The following is a 23,123-nucleotide window of genomic DNA, read 5'->3' on the forward strand; positions in this document are numbered from 1 at the left end:
AATTTTAGGCCCATGTAAAATAAGTGACACTGTGGCAGGGACCGGGGGTTCAGATACCATTTGGGTTCGAATCGGGTATTTTGAATTTTCGGATATTTTGGTATAGAGGTATAGAACCCGTTCGGATATTTCTATATTTCAAGTCGGGTTCGGATATTTTTAGTTCGTTTATTTCGGATCGGGTTCAGATATTGAGATTTTGAAAGAAAAAAAAAATCAATTTTAGGTTTATTTTATTTAAAAATATATATTTCACTTAACTATTATTTTATTTTTTAATAGATTGAATGATTGATAGATTTGGAGATAACATTTCAAAAATAAATAAACTTTAATTTGGCTATTGTTTTGGAATTTCGAATGTAACTTTTGTTAATACTTGAAACAAAAAAACTTGACATGCATTTTAATCGAGTGACAAATCATTTTTTTGTAATTATATGATCTTAAAGTATGTGTAACATCAATATAAATATTTTAAATAAAAAAGAGATGTAAACAAAAAATATAAGGATAAGTATATATATATATATATATATATACTAGGGTCGGCCCGCCCTACGGGCGGGATATTAGTTAATTTGATATTCACTAAATGCTCGAGTTAAAATTTGTTTTAAGATTCAAGAATTTGGTTATCTTTTATGTCTTACTTATTAGTATGCGGTGGTATAGTTGTTTTTCGATTATTCTTGCTTTGGTATTGTATCAAATTAACTAATTGTCCAACTCATAATTATAGATGTACAAATATGGATTTGTGATAAAATTTGATGACAATACTGTTTTTTTTTTTAATTTTTATTCATAGTGGAGTGTGCATGTGTCAGAAAGAGGCCTATAACAACTTTTATGTTTTTGTGTATAGATTTTAAATATATATTATTTTGTATAATGCATACTTGCTCTACAACATTTGCTTGTAGACTACAAAAATTGTTTTTTATATTTTTAAAAGAGAAAATATTTAGTCTAGAATATAACATGGACATATGTATTGATTATATATAGAAGTTGGGTGTTATTTTAAAATGACATATGTATAGAGATTTTTCAACCATTATTTCACTGGCACAAAACATTTATGACTGTAAATACCTTCTTTTAAAAGCAAAACTAATAAAAGCGTGTACAACAAATGTATTTTGATATATATTATATGCATCAAGTTATAAAAGTTGGAAACATTGCAAAACTGTTTGGAGCAAAGTTTTTAACTTCACGATCTTCATCTTGACGTCAGTTTAGTGTCGGCCCTGGCCACAAACAGAAGAAGCATGAGCTTCCAGCTGACACGATAATAAGTATTTTCGCGGCCACATATTTATAAAAAGTGACTTTAGCCTAGTGGTTCTAAGAGAAATTACCAGTGCTAGAGGTGCTGGGTTCAATTACCCTTAACTGCATTCATTTATTTTAGTCCTAAATATAAAATGGGACACGTGTCACTCCCAGAACGCACAAATTGATGATGTGGCTTCACGGGAGAGAGACGAACATTTCTTTATATATATAGATATTCGGTTATCTTCGGATATCCATTCGGGTTTGGATATTACCCGTCCAATATCTCCTAGATCAATACCCGTTCGGATATTTTACTATTTCAGTTCGGATTTCGGTTCAAGTTTTTCGGGTCAGGTTCGGATACGGACTTGGGTAAAAAGTTACTTACACAGTTACACTGCCACTACAAGAAAACACGGACAATACCGACGGAAAAACCGACCGAAAAAAATCTGTCAGGATTTTCCAACGGAATTCCAACGAAAACTTGTCGGAAGTATATTTCGGCAAATTCATCGGAACTGCGTCGGAAAATCCTGACAGAATACATTCGTCGGTATTTGTTCATACGATCCCGACAGAAAACCGACAAAAAACTGACAAATATATGACCGTTGCAAAAAATTGACACATACCGACAAAATACCGACGCAATACCGACCATTTAGGTATTCGGTCAGAATTCCGTCGGTATATTCCGACGGAATACCGACGGACTGAACAGCCGTTTCACTTCCCGACGGAATACCAACGAATTTGCAGCCGTTGCACTTCCCGACGAAATACCGACGAATTATGTAGTCGTTAGTATCCGTTTAAATTACCGACGGAACACCGACGGGTTTAGGACGTTAATTTAGCCGTTATGATTCCTGACGGAATACCGACGAATATTTTCCGTCGGGAAGTTTTCCAGATTCATTATAAATACGACCTCTCCTTCATTCATTGAAATCACAACAAAACAATATAAATTATGGGTACTCCTTATAATTTCCGTTCTTGGTTAGATCAACCTCATATGGATCCAAATACAAATTTACTTACGGAGGAATACGCACGTGGTATTCAAGAATTCATGGGGGTGGTTCAAAGTCAACCGGAAGCAAGAACAAGTAAGTATTTATTATGTCCATGTTCTACTTGTAAGAATAATATCCGTGTCAAAAAAATGGAAGTATGGAGTCATTTATATTTGAAAGGATTTACACGTGGTTATAAGATTTGGTATCTTCATGGAGAAAGATTTGAGTATGGTAGTAGTAGCGAACCTCAAACTGCCGATAGGTTAGATGAACCTACCACAGATGTAGATTTTGGAATAGGGACTGTTCAGATGGTATATGATGCATATGGAGAAAATTTACCGTCGGGTGAAGAGGAAGGAGATAGACAAGAACAACCCAATTTAGAAAATTTCCCATGTGAAGAGGAAGGAGAACGAGAACAACCCAATCTAGAAGCCAGAAGATTTTTTGAAATGTTAGATGCAGCTAAGCAGCCATTGTATCAAGGATGTAAAGATGGGCATTCACCTTTATCATCCGCAAGTCGATTGATGGCGCTAAAGACTGACTATAATTTGGCTGAAGAATGTGTGGATGCGATTGCAGATTTTGTTAGAGATGTTCTTCCTGAAGATAATCTTGCACCTGGCTCATATTATGAGGTACAAAAACTGGTCGCTGGTCTTGGCTTACCATATCAGGTGATAGATGTATGCATCGATAACTGCATGATTTACTGGAGAGCAGATGAGAACAGGGAGAATTGTAAATTCTGTCGGAAACCTCGTTATCAGGATACGACTGGAAGAGTTCCGGTGCCATACAAACGAATGTGGTATTTGCCGTTGACTGAAAGATTAAAGAGGTTATATCAGTCTGAACAAACAGCAGAACCAATGAGATGGCATGCAGAGCACTTAACAAATGGTGAGATAACACATCCTTCCGATGCAGAGGCGTGGAAGCATTTTCAATCAACATATCCAGAATTTGCATCTGAGGTAAGAAATGTGTATCTTGCATTATGCACAGATGGTTTCAGCCCATTTTGAAAGCATGGAAGACAATATTCATTGTGGCCAGTAATCTTGACACCTTACAACTTACCACCACATTTGTGTATGCGACGGGAGTTTTTGTTCCTCTCAATTCTCGTTCCCGGGCCAGATCATCCTAAGAGATCACTGGATGTGTTTCTTCAGCCATTGATATATGAGCTGCAATTATTATGGGAGCACGGTGTTCATACATACGATGTTTCGCGGAAAGAGAATTTTCAGATGCGAGCAGTACTTATGTGGACAATAAGTGATTTTCCAGCATATGGTATGTTATCTGGATGGACCACGCATGGGAGGCTATCATGTCTTTATTGCCAAGACAACACAGATGCTTTCCAACTAAAAAATGGTCGGAAAACGTGTTGGTTTGACTGTCACAGGAGATTTCTACCACACGATCATCCATGTCGTAAGAGTAAGACATTGTTTACAAAGAACAAGAGGGTGTTTGACAGTCCACCTGAAGAAGTAAGTGGCAAAAAGTTGAAGGAACAATTAAGAGATTTTGGTGCAGATAGAACGCCAGACGTGGGTGGAAACGGACATGAACCGATTTATGGTGTAGGGGAAAATCATAATTGGCATAAGAAGAGTATCTTCTGGGATTTGCCCTATTGGGAGACTCATTTGTTGCGGCACTGTTTAGATGTCATGCATATTGAGAAGAAATTTTTCGACAATTTGATGAACACCATCCTTGATGTCCAAGGCAAGACGAAGGATAACTTGAAGTCAAGACTGGATTTGGTTGATATTTGTGCTCGTCCCGAACTTCATGTTGATGAGCACGGTAAAGGTCCTATTCCCATATATCGACTGGATGCAACTGCAAAAGAAGATTTTTTTGATTGGATAACACACAGTGTTAAATTTCCAGACGGTTATGCATCAAGTTTGCGTAATTGTGTTGACAAAAGTGAAGGGAAGTTTACTGGCTTGAATACAATGGTGAGATTTGTAAAACAAAAATCAAACTGAAACTCTAAATTGATAATGTCCGTCGGTATTCCGTCGGTATTTACCGACGCATTTCCGACGAACCCCTAGAATTTGAGGGTTTCGTCGGAACTGCATCGGTAAATACTGACGGAATACCGACGAACCCCTCAAATTCTAGGGGTTCGTCGGTATTCCGTCGGTATTTACCGACGCATTTCCGACGAACCCCTCAAATCCTAGGGGTTCGTCGGAAATGCGTCGGTATATACCGAGGGAATACCGACGGACATTATCAATTTAAAGTTTCGGTTTTTTATAGGTATGATTTTTTTTGCAGTTGTATTAAATATCATATATAACATCAGACAACAAATCTACCCATTGTATTCTCACAGTTTTAAAACTTTGAACATGACATATATATAATCATTCAATCAAAACCGTATATAATCAATCAATCAAAACCGTTCGAACAACATCATACACTTTTAAGTTGGCATGTGCCAGTTCTCAGAAGTTGTAGCACTCAAATAAATTTAGAACATTTTTTGAGAATGTTTTATGATTATATAACATAATATATCGGTTTTAGAAAGTCGTATAACAAATATAAATAATTTCGACACCCTGTGTAAACTCTAAACCGTAATCCGTCGGTATCTCGTCGGAATATTCCGACAAATAACCGACGGAATTAACTATACCGACGAAGAACAGACGGATAAGGTCGTCGATATTTAGAAAATTACCCGGGTCAAGCTGTGCCGCGCAAAATTTCGGCAAACCGCCAATATTAAAAAACCGACGGATTTCCGACGGGTAGATAAAATACCGACGGAAAAAACCCGTCGATAATCCGTCAGTTTGTTAAATTAATACATAAGAGAAAATCTCTTCTTTTTCCTCATTTCTTCCCCTTTTTCTCTCTCTCTCCGCCCAGCCTCTCTTCCTCCCTTGCGATTTTCGGCGATTCCCTCCTCCTCCCTCGCGATTTCCGGCGAAATCCCCCAAATTCGACCTCCTCTTTCACCCAGTCATGTAAGATTTTCAATTCTTTTAACTTTGCTCATGGGATTTCAATAGTTACAATGTTAGTTTTAGGGTTCATGTGATTTTGAGATTGATTAGGGATTTGGAAGTTAGTTTAGGGCCGGGATTGAAGTTTTTATTTAGGATTTGTGTGATTGAAGTTATAGATTTTAGATTTCTGTAATTTGTATAAAGTTTTTTTTTAATAAAATATTTTTAATTATATAAAAATCGTTTTTATTTATAAAAAATCAGCATATGGTATAAAAAATATTTTTTTCATTATAAAAATTCGTTAAATTAATTTAAAAACACATTTTAATTATTATAAAAATATTTTAATTATAAAACGTTTCTTTTCTTTTTTTTGAAACACAATTATAAAACGTTTCTAAATAATAAAAAAGCTTACTAATGTTTTTTTTTTGTAGGGATGAACCACCTTCTCTTATACTTAGACGTCGTTCTCGCCGGGGTACTTCTTCAGTCACTCAGAGTACGTCACCCGCTAGTAGCCCAGTTGCAGCTACCACTCCTCCAGCAGCCCCCACCCCTCCAGCAGCCCGCACCCCCCCTTCTGTAGCTTCCGGCCCTTCTCAAAGTTCAAGAGGAGGAGGATTGCCTACTACGATGACTGTTGCGGAGTTAGTTAGGCAACCTGGCCGAGAATCGCTTCAGCGCCTTGATCCAAATTATCTTATTGTCCCAAACACCACTTGGTAAGTATTTGTTTTAAAAGGTTCTTTCATTTTATATTCATCTTTTACATTTAATTGTGTTTGGTTTTATTTCGTAGGTTTGATTTGTCTGGCAATGGTATCACCAACAGCCTTCTTAGGATGGAGTACACGATGCTAAAGCGTGGTTATCCAACTTTCTATGACATGCCTGAAGAAGATCAAGAACTTTGGTTTCGGCAATTTGCGGTATACGTTCTCAATTTTTAATATTATAAAAAAAAATTCTACAATTGTAACTTTCTAAAAAAAAATTTATATTTATTTTGCAGCAAGAGTTCACTTGGGAATCAGGGATTACAGAACAAGTGAAAATTGTTTTCCGCCGCAAAGCAGCTTCGCACTACACCAAGCGGATCAATGAGTGGAAGCAAAAATTCGATGTTGGTGAGGTCCCGAAGCACATCAACCCAGACGTTTGGCGGGATTTGTGTGGTCATTGGACGAAAGATGAGACAAAGTCTTTGTCGACAATCAACTCGCAAAATCGGTGTAGCGGGCGTGGTGGGAAAGGGATGTTTGTCCACAACTTAGGGGCAACAAGTTTACAGACCCGAGCACTTCAGCTAGTAAGTTTCTAATCTGATTTTCTTATTCATTTTTAAATATGTGATACTAAATATATTGTTTTTAGATGAAGGAAAACGGTGGAGTTCCCCGTAGATGATTTTACCCTGATGAAGAATGCCTATACCAACAAGAAGACTGGCGAGATTCAGGATGGACTTATTAAGGGCGTAATCCAGGTCGTGGAAAATCGAAAAGAGGATCTCCTCGCGACTCAAGCTTCTATGTGTGAAGAAGGCGATTCTGCATCTTCCAACTCCTTAACCGTAGAGCAACTCAACAACCTTGTTCTCGAGGTACATTCTAATTTCTTTTTGCTATGTATGTGTGATATGTGTGTGTGCGCGCGTATGTGTGTGATATGTATTTGTTATTTCTCATTCAGGCTGTTCCAAGGAAAAAGGGCTGTTATGTTGGATTGGCTCGTTCGACCGGAGGGGCTTCTTCTTCTTCTTCAGCTCACTATCCACTCGTTGATGAGCTTATGGAGCAGATTAGGACCAAGGATACGGAGATTGAGTTCCTGAAGAATGACAATGCTGCAATCCGGGTTGAGCTGCAGCAAAACCGAACGACTATGGAGCAAAACAATGTTCTCACCCAGACCTTGTTGCAGAAGTTTAGGACCCGATTCGGTGAAGACTTTTAGTTGTTTTTTTAATTTTCAAAAACTTTTTATTACTTTTTATAACTTTAATGTATAATAATGTTGAATTTATATATCTATAATGTTTTTAAATTCTAAATTATCAATTTTTTCATGAAATTAAATAAAGAATTATAAAAATTGTTTTTTTTAATTAAAAAAGGAATACCGACGGATACAGTTATCCGTCGGAATTTCTACATATTTCCGACGAATAAAATCCATCGGTATTTTCTAGATATTCCGACGGAATACAGCCGTCGGTTTTATCTTCAGTTACCGACGGACTTCCTTCGTCGGTATTTTCTGAATATTCCGATGAACTCCCTTTGTCGGTATTTTCTGAAAATTCCGACGAATTCTCTTTGTCGGTATTCTCTATAAATACCGACGGATATGTGTCGTCGGAAATTTTAGAAAAAAACCGACGGAATATGTTCGTCGGTATTTACCGACGAAATATGTTCGTCGGTATTTACCGACGAATTTCCGACGAATATCAGTATAACGACGAGATGATACTGACGGACATTTTTCGTCGGTATTCCATCGGTATGCGACTTTCCCGACGAGATTATGACGGATTTGTCCATCGGTATCGCGCAGTTTTCTTGTAGTGTGCTGTTATCAACGGATTATGCAAACGGGGTTTGTAAATGAAGCTGAGATTCTATGTTCAAAAATGAGGCCTGGAAATTCAGTTCCAAATCAAGTAACATACGGTTGTTTTCTTGACATTCTCACCAAAGGAGAAGAAGAAGACATGCAGAAAGCTGTGGACCTTCCTAATGCGATATTAAATTTTAGCTAACACTGCTACATACAATATCTTTGATCCGCGGATTTTTGTAGACAAGGGAGAATGAATGAAGCTTCTGAGCTTGCAACGATGATGACAAGCAAGCAATGGTGTTTCCCCTGATTGTATTAATATAACCTCTACACAACAACGATCAATGTGTCGTAGGAAGAACGATGATGCGAAGAAAGCGATTGAGTTGTGGAACTTGGTGATGGAAAGGCCTGATAGAGTAGCGTATTAACACAATGTTAAACGGTTGTTGCGTGTCGGGTGAAACGGATAAGGCGAATGTTAATTGAGGAGTGAGATCGATGTTGAGACAAGGCTTGAAGCATAACTTCAAAACCTGTGGTTTGACTACTTTGAATGATTCTTGTTTGAAACCATGACGCCTCGTTCGTAATTGTATAAGTTGAGTATTAATTAATAAAGCTTTATACTTTTTGCATTTCTCATCCATGTGGTAACAAAGAGAGCAAACGCTTAAAGGAAACATCTTTACACAATAGGATCCAACACAGCACAAACCTCGGGGACATTTTGAATATAAAATAAAACACCGTATGGTAACAAAGACACAGAAGACAGACCAGATGGAAATAAAGTGAAGGGGTGTTAGGTTTTTATCACAGTTGCAAGAAACTGTATAGAGAAAAGAAAACACCATTCAGGTCTTCTCGGAGGTCTGCTTATCTGGAAGCTCTTACACAGGAGATTAAGAAGAAGCTTACACGGGTTAGCCCTTGATCCGTTTTCCATTTATCTTCACTCACTGCTGAATCTTCTCATAAAAGACACATGCATTTTGACAAATCTTGATGATTTCGATTTAGAAATTATGGGGGGTAGTAGTGTGTTTCAATGCCAATCTGATTTAGAAAGTGTTTGATCTTTTTTAAGGCGGTAGTATCCCTTGGAATGAAAAAACTTTATAAAGATGGAGAAAATATTTAAGTGTTTGAAGAGAAAGAACCTTTGTGAAAAAGAAAGATTTTATAATTTAGAAGAGGATTTTATTAGTTGTTACAAACTTGGATTATTTTTTGGTGATTCAAAATGAAGGGGGGGGGGGCGGGAGAGTGGAGGTATTTATAGCCTCCAAAATATAAAATACCTTATATCTAAGATTTTTTATCTTAATTATCTAGATAATTCTATGAGAATATCTAGATTTTTATTCTAAGGAGGTGATATATGGTGTTTTATACATCTTGTATATATGCTTTTCAATTGGTTTTCAAATCTTTATCGAGTCTTCCTAGTCCTTTTCGAGTCATTACAGATCTGGAGTTGCATTGGATGGGAGATGGACCAGCTGGAACAAAAGAGGCAGCAAACAGTGCAATTTGATGATTTTCACGCAGAACAGTCTTGATGACTGTTCCGGATAGCGGAGCAACCCGAGTGACTGTTCTGGATGTCTGTTCCAGCGGTAGAGATTTTTAAGGAAACTACAACCTATTTCGGGATTTGCCCTAATCTCTCTATTTTTCTCTCCCAGCCGCCTGTGGCTTTGATATATCTTCTTTTTCTGTTTGTCCTGACTATTCTACGCTTTTTCTTTGAGAAGAAACCAGACCTTAGAGTTGGAGACTTGAGATTTTGCTACTTTGTAAAGGGAGAAGGCCATCCCTCTCGATTTAGAGAAGAACCCCCTGAACCCTATTACTTTATTTCAGTCATATTTCATGTTGCTTTATATCTCTGTCTCTGTGTTTTCTTGCTCCATGGCTGAGTAGTCAGCTTGCTTAGTCTAGGGTGTTAGGGTCTTAGATCCGTGAGCTTGACATAAATAAGTTATAAATTGATTGTCTTCATTCACTGTTGTTCTTAAGGCTTGCATCAAGTTAACCACTTAGTGTCTGATTCTAGGTTTAATCAATTCATCAAAAGTGATATAGGTTGCTAGACATAACTTGAATGAGCATCATATCCCTAACCATCGAAAGTAGATGTTAGGGTGTTTTGTGAACATATCGGACTTGATCTCTATTGCTTGTTTTCGCGTCTTGATCCAAACGAGAGTTTAGGTATCAAGATCGATCAGCATAGGGAGCCGTACCATGACAGTGGACTGTTCTACTTGAGTGATCCGAGTTCTAGACTTGCTCTTAATTAAACTTGAATAATTGTTTGGCTCACACTTGCTTAACACCCGATCAAACCACCCTAGACTAGCATTTTTAATAATCTGAAATCGTTAATTAATCTTATTACTTGCTTGTTACGAAACCTTAATCTCAAAACCCCATCATTGTTTTAGCTAAGTATTGATCCCATAAGGATAAAGTGTAATCGTTGGTCTCTGTGGATTCGATCCTAAAGTGCTACATCGACATACCATTCGATTGTGGTAGTGTGCACATTAGGTTAATTGGTGTGCGTATACACGTAATATCAATTTGGCGCCGTTGCCGGGGACCATCTTTTTACCTTTATTTTTCGGTTATTTATTTAGTCTAAGACCTCTAACTTGCTATATTATTTTTGTTGCAACTAATTTTTCAGGTGCATTACCAGTAGACATACTCAGAGAAACGCATAAGGAGAGTTGGCTACATTTAGCAACCAGGAGCTAGCAAGGTTAGAAAGAACAAACCGTCAACAATCAGGGCCGAACAACGCCATAATGGGCGACTACAGAAATCAAGAGCAACTCACTACTCTGTTGCAACAGATGCAACAACAGATGCTTCAGATGCAGCAGACCATCCAAGCTCAGCAGGATGCTGCTGAACAGGCTGCTCTCGTGCGGCATGAACAACAGGCGCAGACTGTTCCAATCGGGCAGAGAAACCTTCCGCGTAACATCCCTACTACACGCTCTGCCATTGTTCCTCCACCCTGCACCAGGCATGACTTCGAGATCAAGCCTGCTTTGATCGGTCTAGTACAGAGAAAGGTGTTCTCTGGTCTCTCTACAGAAATTCCAATGGAGCATATTGAGAGCTTCCAAAAAGTCTGCAGTTTCACTCGCGCGAATGGTGTTCCACCAGATTACATCAGGTGCATGTTATTCCCATTCTCTCTTGATGGAAAAGCTGCACGGTGGTTAAACTCTCTCCCTACCGGCTCTCTCACTTCATGGGAACAGGTCCGATCAGCGTTCCTCAGCCATTTCTACTCTAAGGCGAGAACAGCTGCATTGAGGAACAAGATCACCTCCTTCAGACAACTCACTGATGAGCCTTTCTGCGACGCATGGGAGCGCTTCAATGACTATAGTAGAGAATGTCCTCACCATGGATTTGATGATGATTACCTCCTGGACATTTTCTATGATGGAGTGGACTGGAAATACCAAGGTGCTCTAAACTCTGCGAGCAATGGAGACTTCATGACTCAAACCATTGATGGAGCGTTTAAGCTGATTGAGAACATGACTGCTAGCTCAGCTAATAAGAAAGAGGAGAGTGATTGCTCCATGAAAGGGAACAGTTCTGACACCCAGAAAATAGATGAGCTGACTGCCAAGGTTGATCAACTACTGAAAAACAACCAAGGGCACGTCTTCAGCATGGAGCAAACTACGGCCGGGCATATTCAGAACCAGAACCAGCGACAACCGCAGAGCAATCGGCAAGCTGTTCCAGCTATCGGGAACAGTCAACCAGATGAGCTGAAGGGTCTGGGTATGATGATGCAATAGTTGTTGCAGGGTCAGCAGGTTCAGGCCAAGGCGTTGAATCAGGTAACCACGGAAATGGACACCAGGATGGGCAACATGTTCACTGAGCTGAATAACAAGTATGACACTCTAACGATCCATATAAGAAAGATCGATGTTCAGCTTGCTCAAACAGCTGAGAGTGTCAAGAGGCAACAAGGGACGATCCCTGGAAAAACTGATAAAAATCCTAGGACTGAGCACTGTAATGCAATAGAGCAGCCGTTCACTGAGACTGCTCCAGGCGCAGAAGAGAGAGCAGAGCAGCCTACTAGCTCTGCAGTAACTGCTCCCGACGAATCTGCTGAGACTCCACCATCTCGAGTCTATGTTCCCAAGGTTCCCTATCCAATTCCACCTAGACATCTGATGGATCCCATTAGTGAAGAGCAGCTGATAGGTTTTAACAAGATGGTGAGAAAGCTTCCTAAAGAACTTGCATTCGAAGATGCTCTGCAGATTCGTCCATTGCTCAAGTTCTTTAAAAACTGTAGAGAGACTCAAGAGGAGATCAAGGTCCTCTATACCAAAGCACTGTCTACACCAGCACTAAAGGTATTGCCTAAAGTTGATGATCCTGGAAAGTTTGTTTTCCCATGTTCCATCGCAGGAACAACCTTCAAGGACGCTCTTTGTGACTCTGGTTCTTGTGTGAATCTCGTCTCAAAGGCTATTGTAAACGATTTGGGTATTGCTGATGTTGAGCATTCTCAGCTGATCCTGACCTTTGCAAACTCTTCCAGAGCAGTCCCATATGGAACCATCCGCAGCCTTCATGTTCAAGTAGGGGAATGCGTTGTTCCTGCTGAGTTTCAAGTTGTTAAGATGAATAAGGATCATGAGATGCCTTTGATATTTGGAAGGACATTCATGGCTACTGTTGGAGCAACCATCGATATGCCCAACAAGAGAGTCTGCTTCTCCAACATCAACAAGAAAGTTTTCTACAAGGTTGTACCCACCAGATCTTCCTCATCACACGCCTCTTGCATCTCAGTGTTCGATGTAGAAAAGCTGAAGGTTGTTCTAGAGAAGGAGCATGGTGATAAGGGTGAGAGCAGGTTGTTCTCTGATGAAGATCCTAGCACTGATCCTACTAAATTCAGAGGGAATTCAAGGGTGAAACAGAAAGTCCAGAAGAAAAGGGTCAAGGGAGATCCTACAATGACTTTGATACCTCTCAAGTGTGATGAGAACTCCATCGAGTATGAGGTAAAGTGCAAGGGTACCTCCAAACCGTTCTCTAAAGTCAGAGCCATTCTCACATGTGAGCTGAAGGAGAAAGGGAAAGCTGCTGTGAAAGGGTTGTTGAGCAGGGTTTTGAAGCTAACATGTCTGATTGTGGGGCTTGTTTTGGAACAGGCCCTCCTGCTCAACCAGATTGATCCCTATCACCAAGTCAAGCTAGCGACTTAAACCAAGCGCTTGGTGGGAGGCAACCCACTGGTAAGTGTACATATAAGTTCGTTTTGTTTTTGTTTATTTATTTTTTGTTTTAGTTTATTGAGTCTCAGGTCAAAAAAGCAGAAAAACCCGAAATACTTCAAAAATTCTGGGTTGCAGCAATGGAACAACCTGCCCTCTGAAAAGAGTGGCTGTTCCAGGCGACCATTTGACGATAGAACACCCAGAATTTTCATGGAGTGCCCACTCCACTCAGGTAAGTATCTCAACCAAAAAAAATGTTTATTCTTGTTTTCACCTTTTTCTGATTTAATTTCACACCAGGGACGTTGTGAAGTAAGTCTGGGGGAGATTTTTCGTTGTTTACTAACTCGTTTCTTTCTTTTGTTTTTCTTTTGGGTCAATTTAAGTCAATTTTTATGATCGAGTCAGTCAAAACTTTCTGGGAATTAGGACCTTATTCCGTGTTGATCACTGACCACCTCGTGCTTTAGTTATCTTATTCAGTGACCTTAGCAGTGACGAAAGACACACATGTGGACCTGGAACACCCCGACATATCTCACTTGGTTCTCCAGAAGTTCTCAGCCGATCAGGTTACACTGGGTAGACTTAACTCCACCTAACTTGAACCTAATCTTGACTGAAATTCTTCTTGTTATGGGCATTAGATCAGGGAAACGAGAACACACTCAGGACTTCTTATCCTTTTTGTCCATCTTGCTGATCCTGAGTGGCTAGCTCATCTTCAGCTAGTTCCCACCCTGCACCTTAGCCTTTATTCCACCTTCATGCATTTGTTTTTCAGTGTCATATGTGCAGATATGTGCAAAAAGGTCGGAGAGGAAAGGATCAACGCAGCCTCTTACTCGTTACTACTGCAGAAATTCAGTCAGAAAGGAGAACAAGCAGATTAAAGGAGCAACTGTTCCATAACCAATGAACTGCGCAAGAGCAGGGGTGGAGAACCAGAATGGTTGCGAAATCAGAACCACCAGTGGCACTTAGAACCATCATGTATGACCTCCTTCTTTGTCATATCACCATATCAGCCTTCAAAAAAAAAAAAACCAAAATATGGTGATGTAGAAGGGGAAGAAATCAAAGAAACATGAGCCACTGGGAAGATCGAGCAAAGGAGTTGGTACCAAAAGGGAAGTGGAACGCAGAACAATCAGTTGCATGTTCCGTCATCAGAACAGTCGCACCAGATAGAGCAAAAACGAGTAGAGGCTGTGGACATCAATGGATCTATCCTCTCTTGCCATTTTGTGTGATATCCTGCATCCTCTTCAATGAAATGGTAGCCTCTAAACACTTTTAACTCCACCATTAAATAGCCTGTTTCACACCTAGACCGTCTACCCAGAATGATGTCTGTGATGAGAAGCTCACGCTACTCTTAAATGAATGTACGGAGTTCTGTCTCGATAGTGTTGCTTTTTCAGGTTTGAGATGTAGAGTATGGAGCCGATTTTTGAACAGCAGTCAGTGGGGTTCCGGTAAGGGTGTGTTGTCCTAGTTTTACTGCTTGTATGGTTCAGAGATTCGTGGTTAAAGTATGTTTGATGAGAATAGGAGAGTTGCCACACTTTCAAACTTTTCTCCTTGTTTTTGATACTTGACATTGTTTGAGGACAAACAAGGATCTAAGTCTGGGGGAATTGATATATGGTGTTTTATACATCTTGTATATATGCTTTCAATTGGTTTTCAAGTCTTTATTGAGTCTTCCTAGTTCTTTTCGAGTCATTACAGGTCTGGAGTTGCATTGGATGGGAGATGGACCAGCTCGGACAAAAGAGGCAGCAAACAGTGCAATTTGGTGATTTTCACGCAGAACAGTCTTGATGATTGTTCCGGATAGCGGAGCAACCCGAGTGACTGTTCTTGATGCATGTTCTAGCAGCAGAGATTTTTTAAGGAAACTACAACCTATTTCGGGATTTGCCCTAATCTCTCTATTTTTCTCTCCCAGCCGCCTGTGGCTTTGATATATCTTCTTTTTCTGTTTGTCCTGACTATTCTACGCTTTTTCTTTGAGAAGAAACCAGACCTTGGAGTTGGAGACTTGAGATTTTGCTACTTTGTAAAGGGAGAAGGCCATCTCTCTCGATTTCGAGAAGAACCCCCTGAACCCTATTACTTTATTTCAGTCATATTTCATGTTGCTTTATATCTCTGTCTCTGTGTTTTCTTGCTCCATGGCTGAGTAGTCAGCTTGCTTAGTCTAGGGTGTTAGGGTGTTAGATCCGTGAGCTTGACACAAATAAGTTATAAATCGATTGTCTTCATTCACTGTTATTCTTAAGGCTTGCATCAAGTTAACCACTTAGTGCCTGATTCTAGGTTTAATCTATTCATCAAAAGTGATATAGGTTGCTAGACATAACTTGAATGAGCATCATATCCCTAACCAGCGAAAGTAGATGTTATGGTGTTTTGTGAGCATATCGGACTTGATCTCTATTGCTTGCTGTCGCGTCTTGATCCAAACGAGAGTTTAGGTATCAAGATCGATCAGCATAGGGGGCCGTACCACGATAGTGGACTGTTCTACTTGAGTGATCTGAGTTCTAGACTTGCTCTTAATTAAACTTGAATAATTGTTTGGCTCACACTTGCTTAACACCCGATCAAACCACCCTAAGCTAGCATTTTCAATAATCTGAAATCTTTAATTAATCTTATCACTTGCTTGTTACGAAACCTTAATCTCAAAACCCCATCATTGTTTTAGCTAAGTATTGATCCTATAAGGATAAAGTGTAATCGTTGGTCTCTGTGGATTCGATCCTAAAGAGCTACATCGACATACCATTTGATTGTGGTAGTGTGCACATTAGGTTAATTAGTGTGCGTATACACGTAATATCAGGAGGTGGAGGATAATTCTAGATATTGGGCTAAGTTTGGGATAAAATGATTAGTAAATTATTAGCCCAAAATGTGATCCAAATCAAGTTTAACTTTCGACACCCCCTCTTAAACTTGATTTGGTTACTCCTAGTAAGCTCCTCATCTTGATGAAGTCTTCTCGCTTGAGTGGCTTGGTGATGATATCAGCTACTTGATCATTTGTCTTCACATACTTGCACATCCATCTTGTAACACATTCTCTAATGTAGTGATAACGAGTATCAATGTGCTTACTCTGATCATGGAAGACTGGATTCTTTGCCAATGCTATTGCCGACTTGTTATCCACAAAGATCTTCGTTGGCTCCTCTTGTGGTAGGTTCAACTCCTTTAGCAAGTTTCGTAACCAAATAGCATGGCAAACACATGAAGTAACTGCCACATACTCCGCTTCATAAGTAGAAATAGTGACAATTGGTTGCTTCTTTGACATCCATGTGAAAGCGGTTTCTCCAATGAAAAACACGAAGCCACTTGTGCTTTTCCGGTCATCCCTGTCTCCACCCCAATCGCTATCGCTATATCCAACAAGCTTGTAATCATCAGAAAAAGAGTAGTACAAGCCAAAGTTGATTGTACCCTTTGATATATCGTAGGATCCTCTTGGCTGCCTTGAAATGAGTTGTTGTTGGATGCTCCATGTATCGACTCACAACTCCAACTGCGTGTAGGATGTCGGGCCTTGTGCACGTTAGATATCGTAAGCTTCCAACCAAACTCTTAAAGAGTGTTGGATCCAGACTCTCTCCTTCTTCCTTTGATAACTTGATTCTACATTCCATTGGCGTACAAACTGGATTTGAGTCATCCATCTTGAATTTCTTTAGCATAGCCTTCTTGAGTAATGAAGATTCCATTTTCATCTTGCTTTACTTCAATCCCAAGGTAGTATGACATTAATCCAATGTCGGTCATCTCGAACTCCTTTGTCATCTCAATCTTGAAATCTTCAAACATAATCGGATTGTTGCCAGTGAATATCAAGTCATCAACATATAAGCATGCAATCAATATATCATTGTTTTGAGTTTTAATATAAAGTGCATGCTCATATGGACACTTGATGAAGCCTTTCTCCTTGAAGTACTTATCAATCCGAGTGTTCCATGCTCTTGGTGCTTGCTTTAATCCATAAAGCGCCTTCTTTAGCCTTAAGACTTTGTCTTCTTCTCCTTTGACTATGTAGCCTTGTGATTGCTCAATGTAGACTTCTTTCTCAAGGTCTCCATTTAAGAAGGCTGATTTTACATCCATTTGATGCATCCTCCAACTCTTTTGGGCTGCCAATGAAATTATTAGTCTAACTGTTTCTAAGCAAACAACTGGAGCAAATACCTCATCATAGTCGATCCCGGCTCTTTGACTATAGCCTTTTGCCACCAATCTTGCCTTGTACCTTTCAACTTCTCCTTTAGAGTTCTTCTTTGCCTTGTACACCCACTTCACACCAATTGCCTTATGTCTATTTGAAAGTGAAGCTAACTCCCATGTATCATTCTTTTGAATTGACTTCATTTCCTCCTCCATTGCACTTCTCCAAGACTTCTTTTCTTGGGCTTCTTCAAAGTTCATAGGCTCGTAATCCGCAAATAGACAAAATAGAGTAAGATTGTCTTGATTTTCGGTTACCTCGTAGATGTCTTGTAGACTTCTAAAACGCGGAGTCCTTTCACTTTAGCTTTCATCTCCTTGAGAACTTGTTGTTGGTGAAGTTGGTGGTGTATCTGGCTCTTCTCTTGGTTGCTCCACATTCTCTTCTTCAAATGATGGAAAGAAGTTGTAGTCTTCATTATTTGATCTCCAATCCCATTCTCCTTCTTCATCAAAGATGACATTCTGACTAATGATTGTCTTTTTTGTTTCAGGATTGTAGAGCTTGTAGCCTTTGGAGTTAGCATCATACCCAATGAAGATGTACTTCTCACTTTTATCATCTAGTTTGCTCCGCTTCTCGTCTGGAACATGAGCGTGAGCAATGCTTCCAAAGACTCTTAGGTGTGAGACTCCAGGCTTCCTTCCGCTCCAAGCTTCTTGTGGTGTCTTTTCTAAAACACTCTTTGTTGGAGAACGGTTGGATATATAAACCACACAAGCAACTGCTTCTGCCCACAACTCCTGTGGTAGCTTCTTACTCTTGAGCATGCTTCTTGCCATCTCAAGTATTGTCCTATTCTTTCTTTCCGCAACTCCATTTTGTTGAGGGGTTCTTGGCACCGTCAACTATCTTTGGATGCCATTATCTTCACAATACTTCAGAAATTCCTTGGACATGAATTCTTCTCCTCAATCCGATCTCATGGACTTGATCTTAAGACTACTTTCCTTCTCAACATGGGCTTTGAACTTTTTGAAATTTTCAAACACTTCTGATTTTTGTTTCAAAAAGTACACCCATGTTTTTCTTGAAAAGTCATCAATAAAGAGAGGGAAGTAGTTACTCTTACCAAGTGAAATTGGTTTGATTGGGCCACATACATCTGTATGTATGAGTTCTAGCGGCTTTCTTGCTCTTGTCTCCGACTCCTTTGGAAAACTCATCTTGAATTGCTTTCCAAGTAAGCAGCCTTCACACACTTGATTTGGATGATTGTTGTAAGGTAATCCTTTCAACATTTCTTTCTTGGAAAGTAGCTCTAAGCTTCCAAAGTTTAGATGCCCAAATCGAAGATGCCAAAGCCAAGATTCCTCCTTGTAGCACATCTTGAGACATCGTGCAATGTCATTTTGAATGTTTATGACAAACATTCTATTGTTTGACATCGGCACCTTTGTGATGAGATTATTTGCTTTATCTCTTAAAGAAAGGTTATTATCTTTTAGTCGAATGTCATAACCTTTCTCTAAGAGTTGTCCTAGGCTCAAGATGTTGGTCTTCATGCTTGGAATGTAGTAAACATTGGAAATGAATTGATGTTCTCCATTCTTCAAGCGGATGAGAATATTTCTTTCACCTTTTACCTCCATCTTCGATTCATCTCCCAAAGCCACATTGGTTTTCACTGATTCATCGAGCTCCACAAACATGCTTTTATTCCCACACATGTGGTTGCTTGCACCACTATCAAAGTACCACTTGTGAACCTCATTTGGTTCATCCTTCTTGTAAGCCATCAATAGCATATGTTCTTCTTTACTCATTTCTTCAACATAGTTGGACTTCTCTTCAACTCTATTGTTGTTTGGAGTTTTGCATTCAGAAGCATAATGTCCAAACTTCCCGCAACTATAACATTTAATGCTTGATTTATCGTACCTTGATTTTGTATTTCCTCTTCCATGACCTCTTGAAGAATTTTCTCCTCTTTGGTTGAAGTTTTCTTCATATGATCTCCAACCTCGACCATTGACACCATGACCTCGTCCTCGAAAATGACCACCACCACGTCTCAGATGATTTCGGCCAGCTTCTTCCTTTTGATCAATTCTCATATTGAGAACCTGCTCCACAATATCTCCTTTCTTCTTCTTCTTTTCTTCATAAGCTTGTAGTGATCCAAGAAGTTGCTCCATCGTCATAGTCTCCAAGTCCTTTGTCTCTTCAATCACGGTGACGATGTGCTCGAATTTCGAATCCAATGATCTAAGAACTTTCTCCATGATTCTCACCTCATCTAACTTCTCACCATTTCTTTTTAGGTTATTAGTAACCGTCAAGACTCTTGAGAAGTAATCTGAGATGAGTTCTCCTTCTTTCATTTGTAATGCTTCAAATTCTCCTCTTAGAGTTTGAAGTCGTACCTTCTTAACTTGTTCCGCTCCCTTGTAAGATGTCTGAAGCTTCTCTCATGCTTCTTTAGACGTCTTTGCTCCAGCAACCTTCTCAAATGTATCTTCGTCTAATCCTTGATATATTAGACAGAGATCCTTCTTGTCTCTCTTCCTTGAATCTCTCAAACCATCCTTTTGAGTTTGAGATAGACCACCATCATTCTCCGGTTCATTGAAGCCTTTCTCGACTATCTCCCACACATCATGTGCTCCTAGGATAGCCGTCATCCTAAGACTCCAATTGTCATAGTTGCTCTTAGTGAGCAATGGAACTTGGAAGGGAACACCATTGTTTGCCATCTTTAAAAGGAACTTGTAGCTCTGATACCACTTTGTTGGGATGAAAAAACTTTATAAAGATGGAGAAAGTGTTTAAGTGTTTGAAGAGAAAGAACCTTTGTGAAGAAGAAAGATTTTATAACTTAGAAGAGGATTTTATTACTTGTTACAAACTTGGATTATTTCTTGGTGATTCAAAATGAAAGGGGGGGGAGCAGAGGTATTTATAGCCTCTAAAATATAAAATATCTTACATATTTTAATCCTAAATCTAGAGATTTTTGAATAACTTGGATTATTTCTTGGTGTTTAAGTGTTCTAACATTTTTTTATCTTAATTATCTAGATAATTCTATGAGAATATCTAGATTTTTATTCTAAGGAGGTGGAGGATAATTCTAGATATTGGACTAAGTTTGAGATAAAATGATTAGTAAATTATTAGCCCAAAATGTTATCCAAACCAAGTTTAACTTTCAACAGTATCACGAGCACAAACACGCAACTTGTTGCAAGACTTGTTTGCTGATATAGCTAGCTCTCGAAGTCGACCAACGTGCCAAAGGTCTTACCCTTTCTTTTTTTTTCCCTTTCCTCAACGTTCACGATTAGATTGATATTGATCATCAGTAATTTTTAACGAAAGCAGATGTGATTCTTAGCAAAGAAGAGGATGATGTGATTTCTGATGAAGGAGATCAGGCTGATTATTATGTCAATGTCTCGGAGAGAGGGAAGGATATACTTGATTTGATGGTTCAGCTTTGGAGCCAGTCCTTTGCATCCCACATATTCTCCCTTCTCTTCCATAAATGGGTATTGCGAGCTTCTTCTCTCTAATGTTTTTTTTTATTCAGTCCCAAAGGCTTTAATGTGTAATTCATCATACCTCACCTGGAGGTCCAATGTACCCGACAAGAGCTGTCCGTCATGCAGCCTGGGATGCCTTGGATTCCCTCTTTCCCGTGAGAAGTGTTTCCTTGCAATAAAAATCACACTATTTAAATCACCTAAGACTTTAGAGCACAAATATGGATAGGCTTGGAATGGAACATTGTGATATGTTTGCCTTGCAGGTTGGGCGTTACCCTAGGCATCTCATCAGTCTATTTTTCAGGCTGCTGTATCCGTGGTACTGGCCATCCTCGTGCTCGAACTTTGTGGTTTCTTGCATTAAAGCGGTACTCTATTCCATCGTAAGGCTCATCTTTTCACGGCGAGAAAAGCCAAGGCAGAGCTAAATACCTTTTATATATTGGTGAAGCCTGCTGCAATATCGCAATCCTTGTGTATAGAATGTGGTTTTGGTCACAAGAGGCCGCACAGCAAGAGAACTTTACCTACGATTGTATTGCTTTCTATGGAGAACATAAATTCTGCTTTGAGGAAGATCCCACAGGATAGCTTTCTGACGTGTTTTGTTGTCATTGTTAAGATGTTATTTTGCTGTAGAGGATGATGTATTTTGACAAGAACCCTTTTACTGTAAAAGAAAAAACATCACTCTCTTCTGTATACTTAATCCTCATGATCAGTCTGTAAGTTTGTAACAAAACCTTAACTTGTGAAAGCCCTTTTGCCTGCATATGCTTCTGAAGATGAAACCTGTTGTCCTTCCTCTGGTTTTTTACTCGAGGGCATAAGATAAAACAATATTCTCATAGTCTAGCATATATTCGCAAATCTAAAGAGTCAATTCTAGTAAAACAAAATCAACAACACAAGGCGATGAAGGCTTGGCAGACGTTTGTAGTTTCTCTTCCTCGTTAACTCCAAAACGGCAGCAGTGTTCCTCAGTTTGTATCCATGTCTCCTGCGTGGTACTTATCAAGATCCGCATTAAGATCTTCAGTTTTTTTATTTGTTTATCAACTTGGTTATGAACAGAACTCCCGGAAAACATATCCAGTAGTGCTGGACACGGAATGGCCTTTGATAGTTTTTAGGGTTTAGAAATTTGAACCAACCTCTTGAACAGACAATAAATTGTTTGTGCTCACAGTTATATACGGTTCCAATATCCCCTGTATATTAATTGAGAAGCATTTGAAAAATTAGAACCTTAATTTTGTATTAATTAAAAAAAAACCTCAAATCCTAGGTGGCATTTTTTCCAAACATATTTTGCTCATACCCATCCCCCGCATTATTTCCAAACATATTTGGCTCACGAGGAACATAATCTGCATTCTAATTTGGCAGTTCAAATCTCTGACCCGTACTACTACTTGATGCACCTTCCCCATGCAAAAACCATATGTAGTAATTTGGTCTAAATCCTCTATTATATAAATGCCTCTTCACAGTATCTATTTCTAAATATGGGTCGTTCTTGCATTTTCTACAGGGACAAAAGATTTTACCATGCTCCCTTGCGAATGGTTGATTAGTTGCCTGTTGTAAAAATCCTCGTAGTCCAGCACGATACTCTTTCGTTACTTCACCAGTCTCCGGATCCTTATGATTGTACATCCATGCCCGTAGCGCGTATATTTCATGTCCGGACGCCATTTTTCTCTCAACTTTTTATTTTTTTCTTACTCACAACACACGGCAAATATATTTATCTCAATTTTTTTTTTTTCTTCTTTCTTTTTTCTTTCGTTTTTTTCTTTCGTTTTCTTTTCCAATGGTCGCTCACTTCTCACAGATGCTATATATAGACATATGAAAAATATTTGCAAGACACTTGCAAGGGAATTGCGACGGAAATTGCAACGGAATTGCGATGCCTTTCCCCTTTGCAAGGGATTAGCGAGAGATATTTGTCCCTTGCAAATATTAGTTACACTTACAAAAAACGTGTATCGCCAACCTATACGTTTTTTTTGCGAGATTAGTTACACGAAACAAAAAACGTGTTCACCAACCTATCTGTTTTTTTGCGACGGAATTGCAACGAACATGTATGGTATTGCAATTCTCACGCAAATTCCTTGCAAATTTGAAACGGAATTGCGACGATAGCTTCTATCGCAAATTTGCGACGGGTTTGCGTGAGTTTGCGGAAA

At 39.2% G+C, this 23,123-nt stretch overlaps 1 protein-coding gene and 1 non-coding gene across 2 annotated transcripts; one reads left to right on the plus strand and one right to left on the minus strand.

Moving 5' to 3' along the window:
• The first annotated feature begins 5,684 nt into the window (after positions 1–5,684).
• LOC125584170 lies at positions 5,685–7,371 on the plus strand. The gene is made up of 2 exons (XM_048752191.1): positions 5,685–6,042; positions 6,120–7,371. Exons 1-2 carry the CDS (start codon positions 5,738–5,740, stop codon positions 6,268–6,270), a joined length of 456 nt encoding a protein of 151 aa, XP_048608148.1. The 5' UTR covers positions 5,685–5,737; the 3' UTR covers positions 6,271–7,371.
• Positions 7,372–11,217: 3,846 nt separating this feature from the next.
• LOC125584792 lies at positions 11,218–11,324 on the minus strand. Its single transcript, XR_007321700.1, has one exon. It is a non-coding gene; the product is annotated as a small nucleolar RNA R71 (small nucleolar RNA).
• Positions 11,325–23,123: the final 11,799 nt, after the last annotated feature.

The sequence above is a fragment of the Brassica napus genome, chromosome C3 (genome assembly GCF_020379485.1).
Source record: "Brassica napus cultivar Da-Ae chromosome C3, Da-Ae, whole genome shotgun sequence".
NCBI lineage: Eukaryota > Viridiplantae > Streptophyta > Magnoliopsida > Brassicales > Brassicaceae > Brassica > Brassica napus.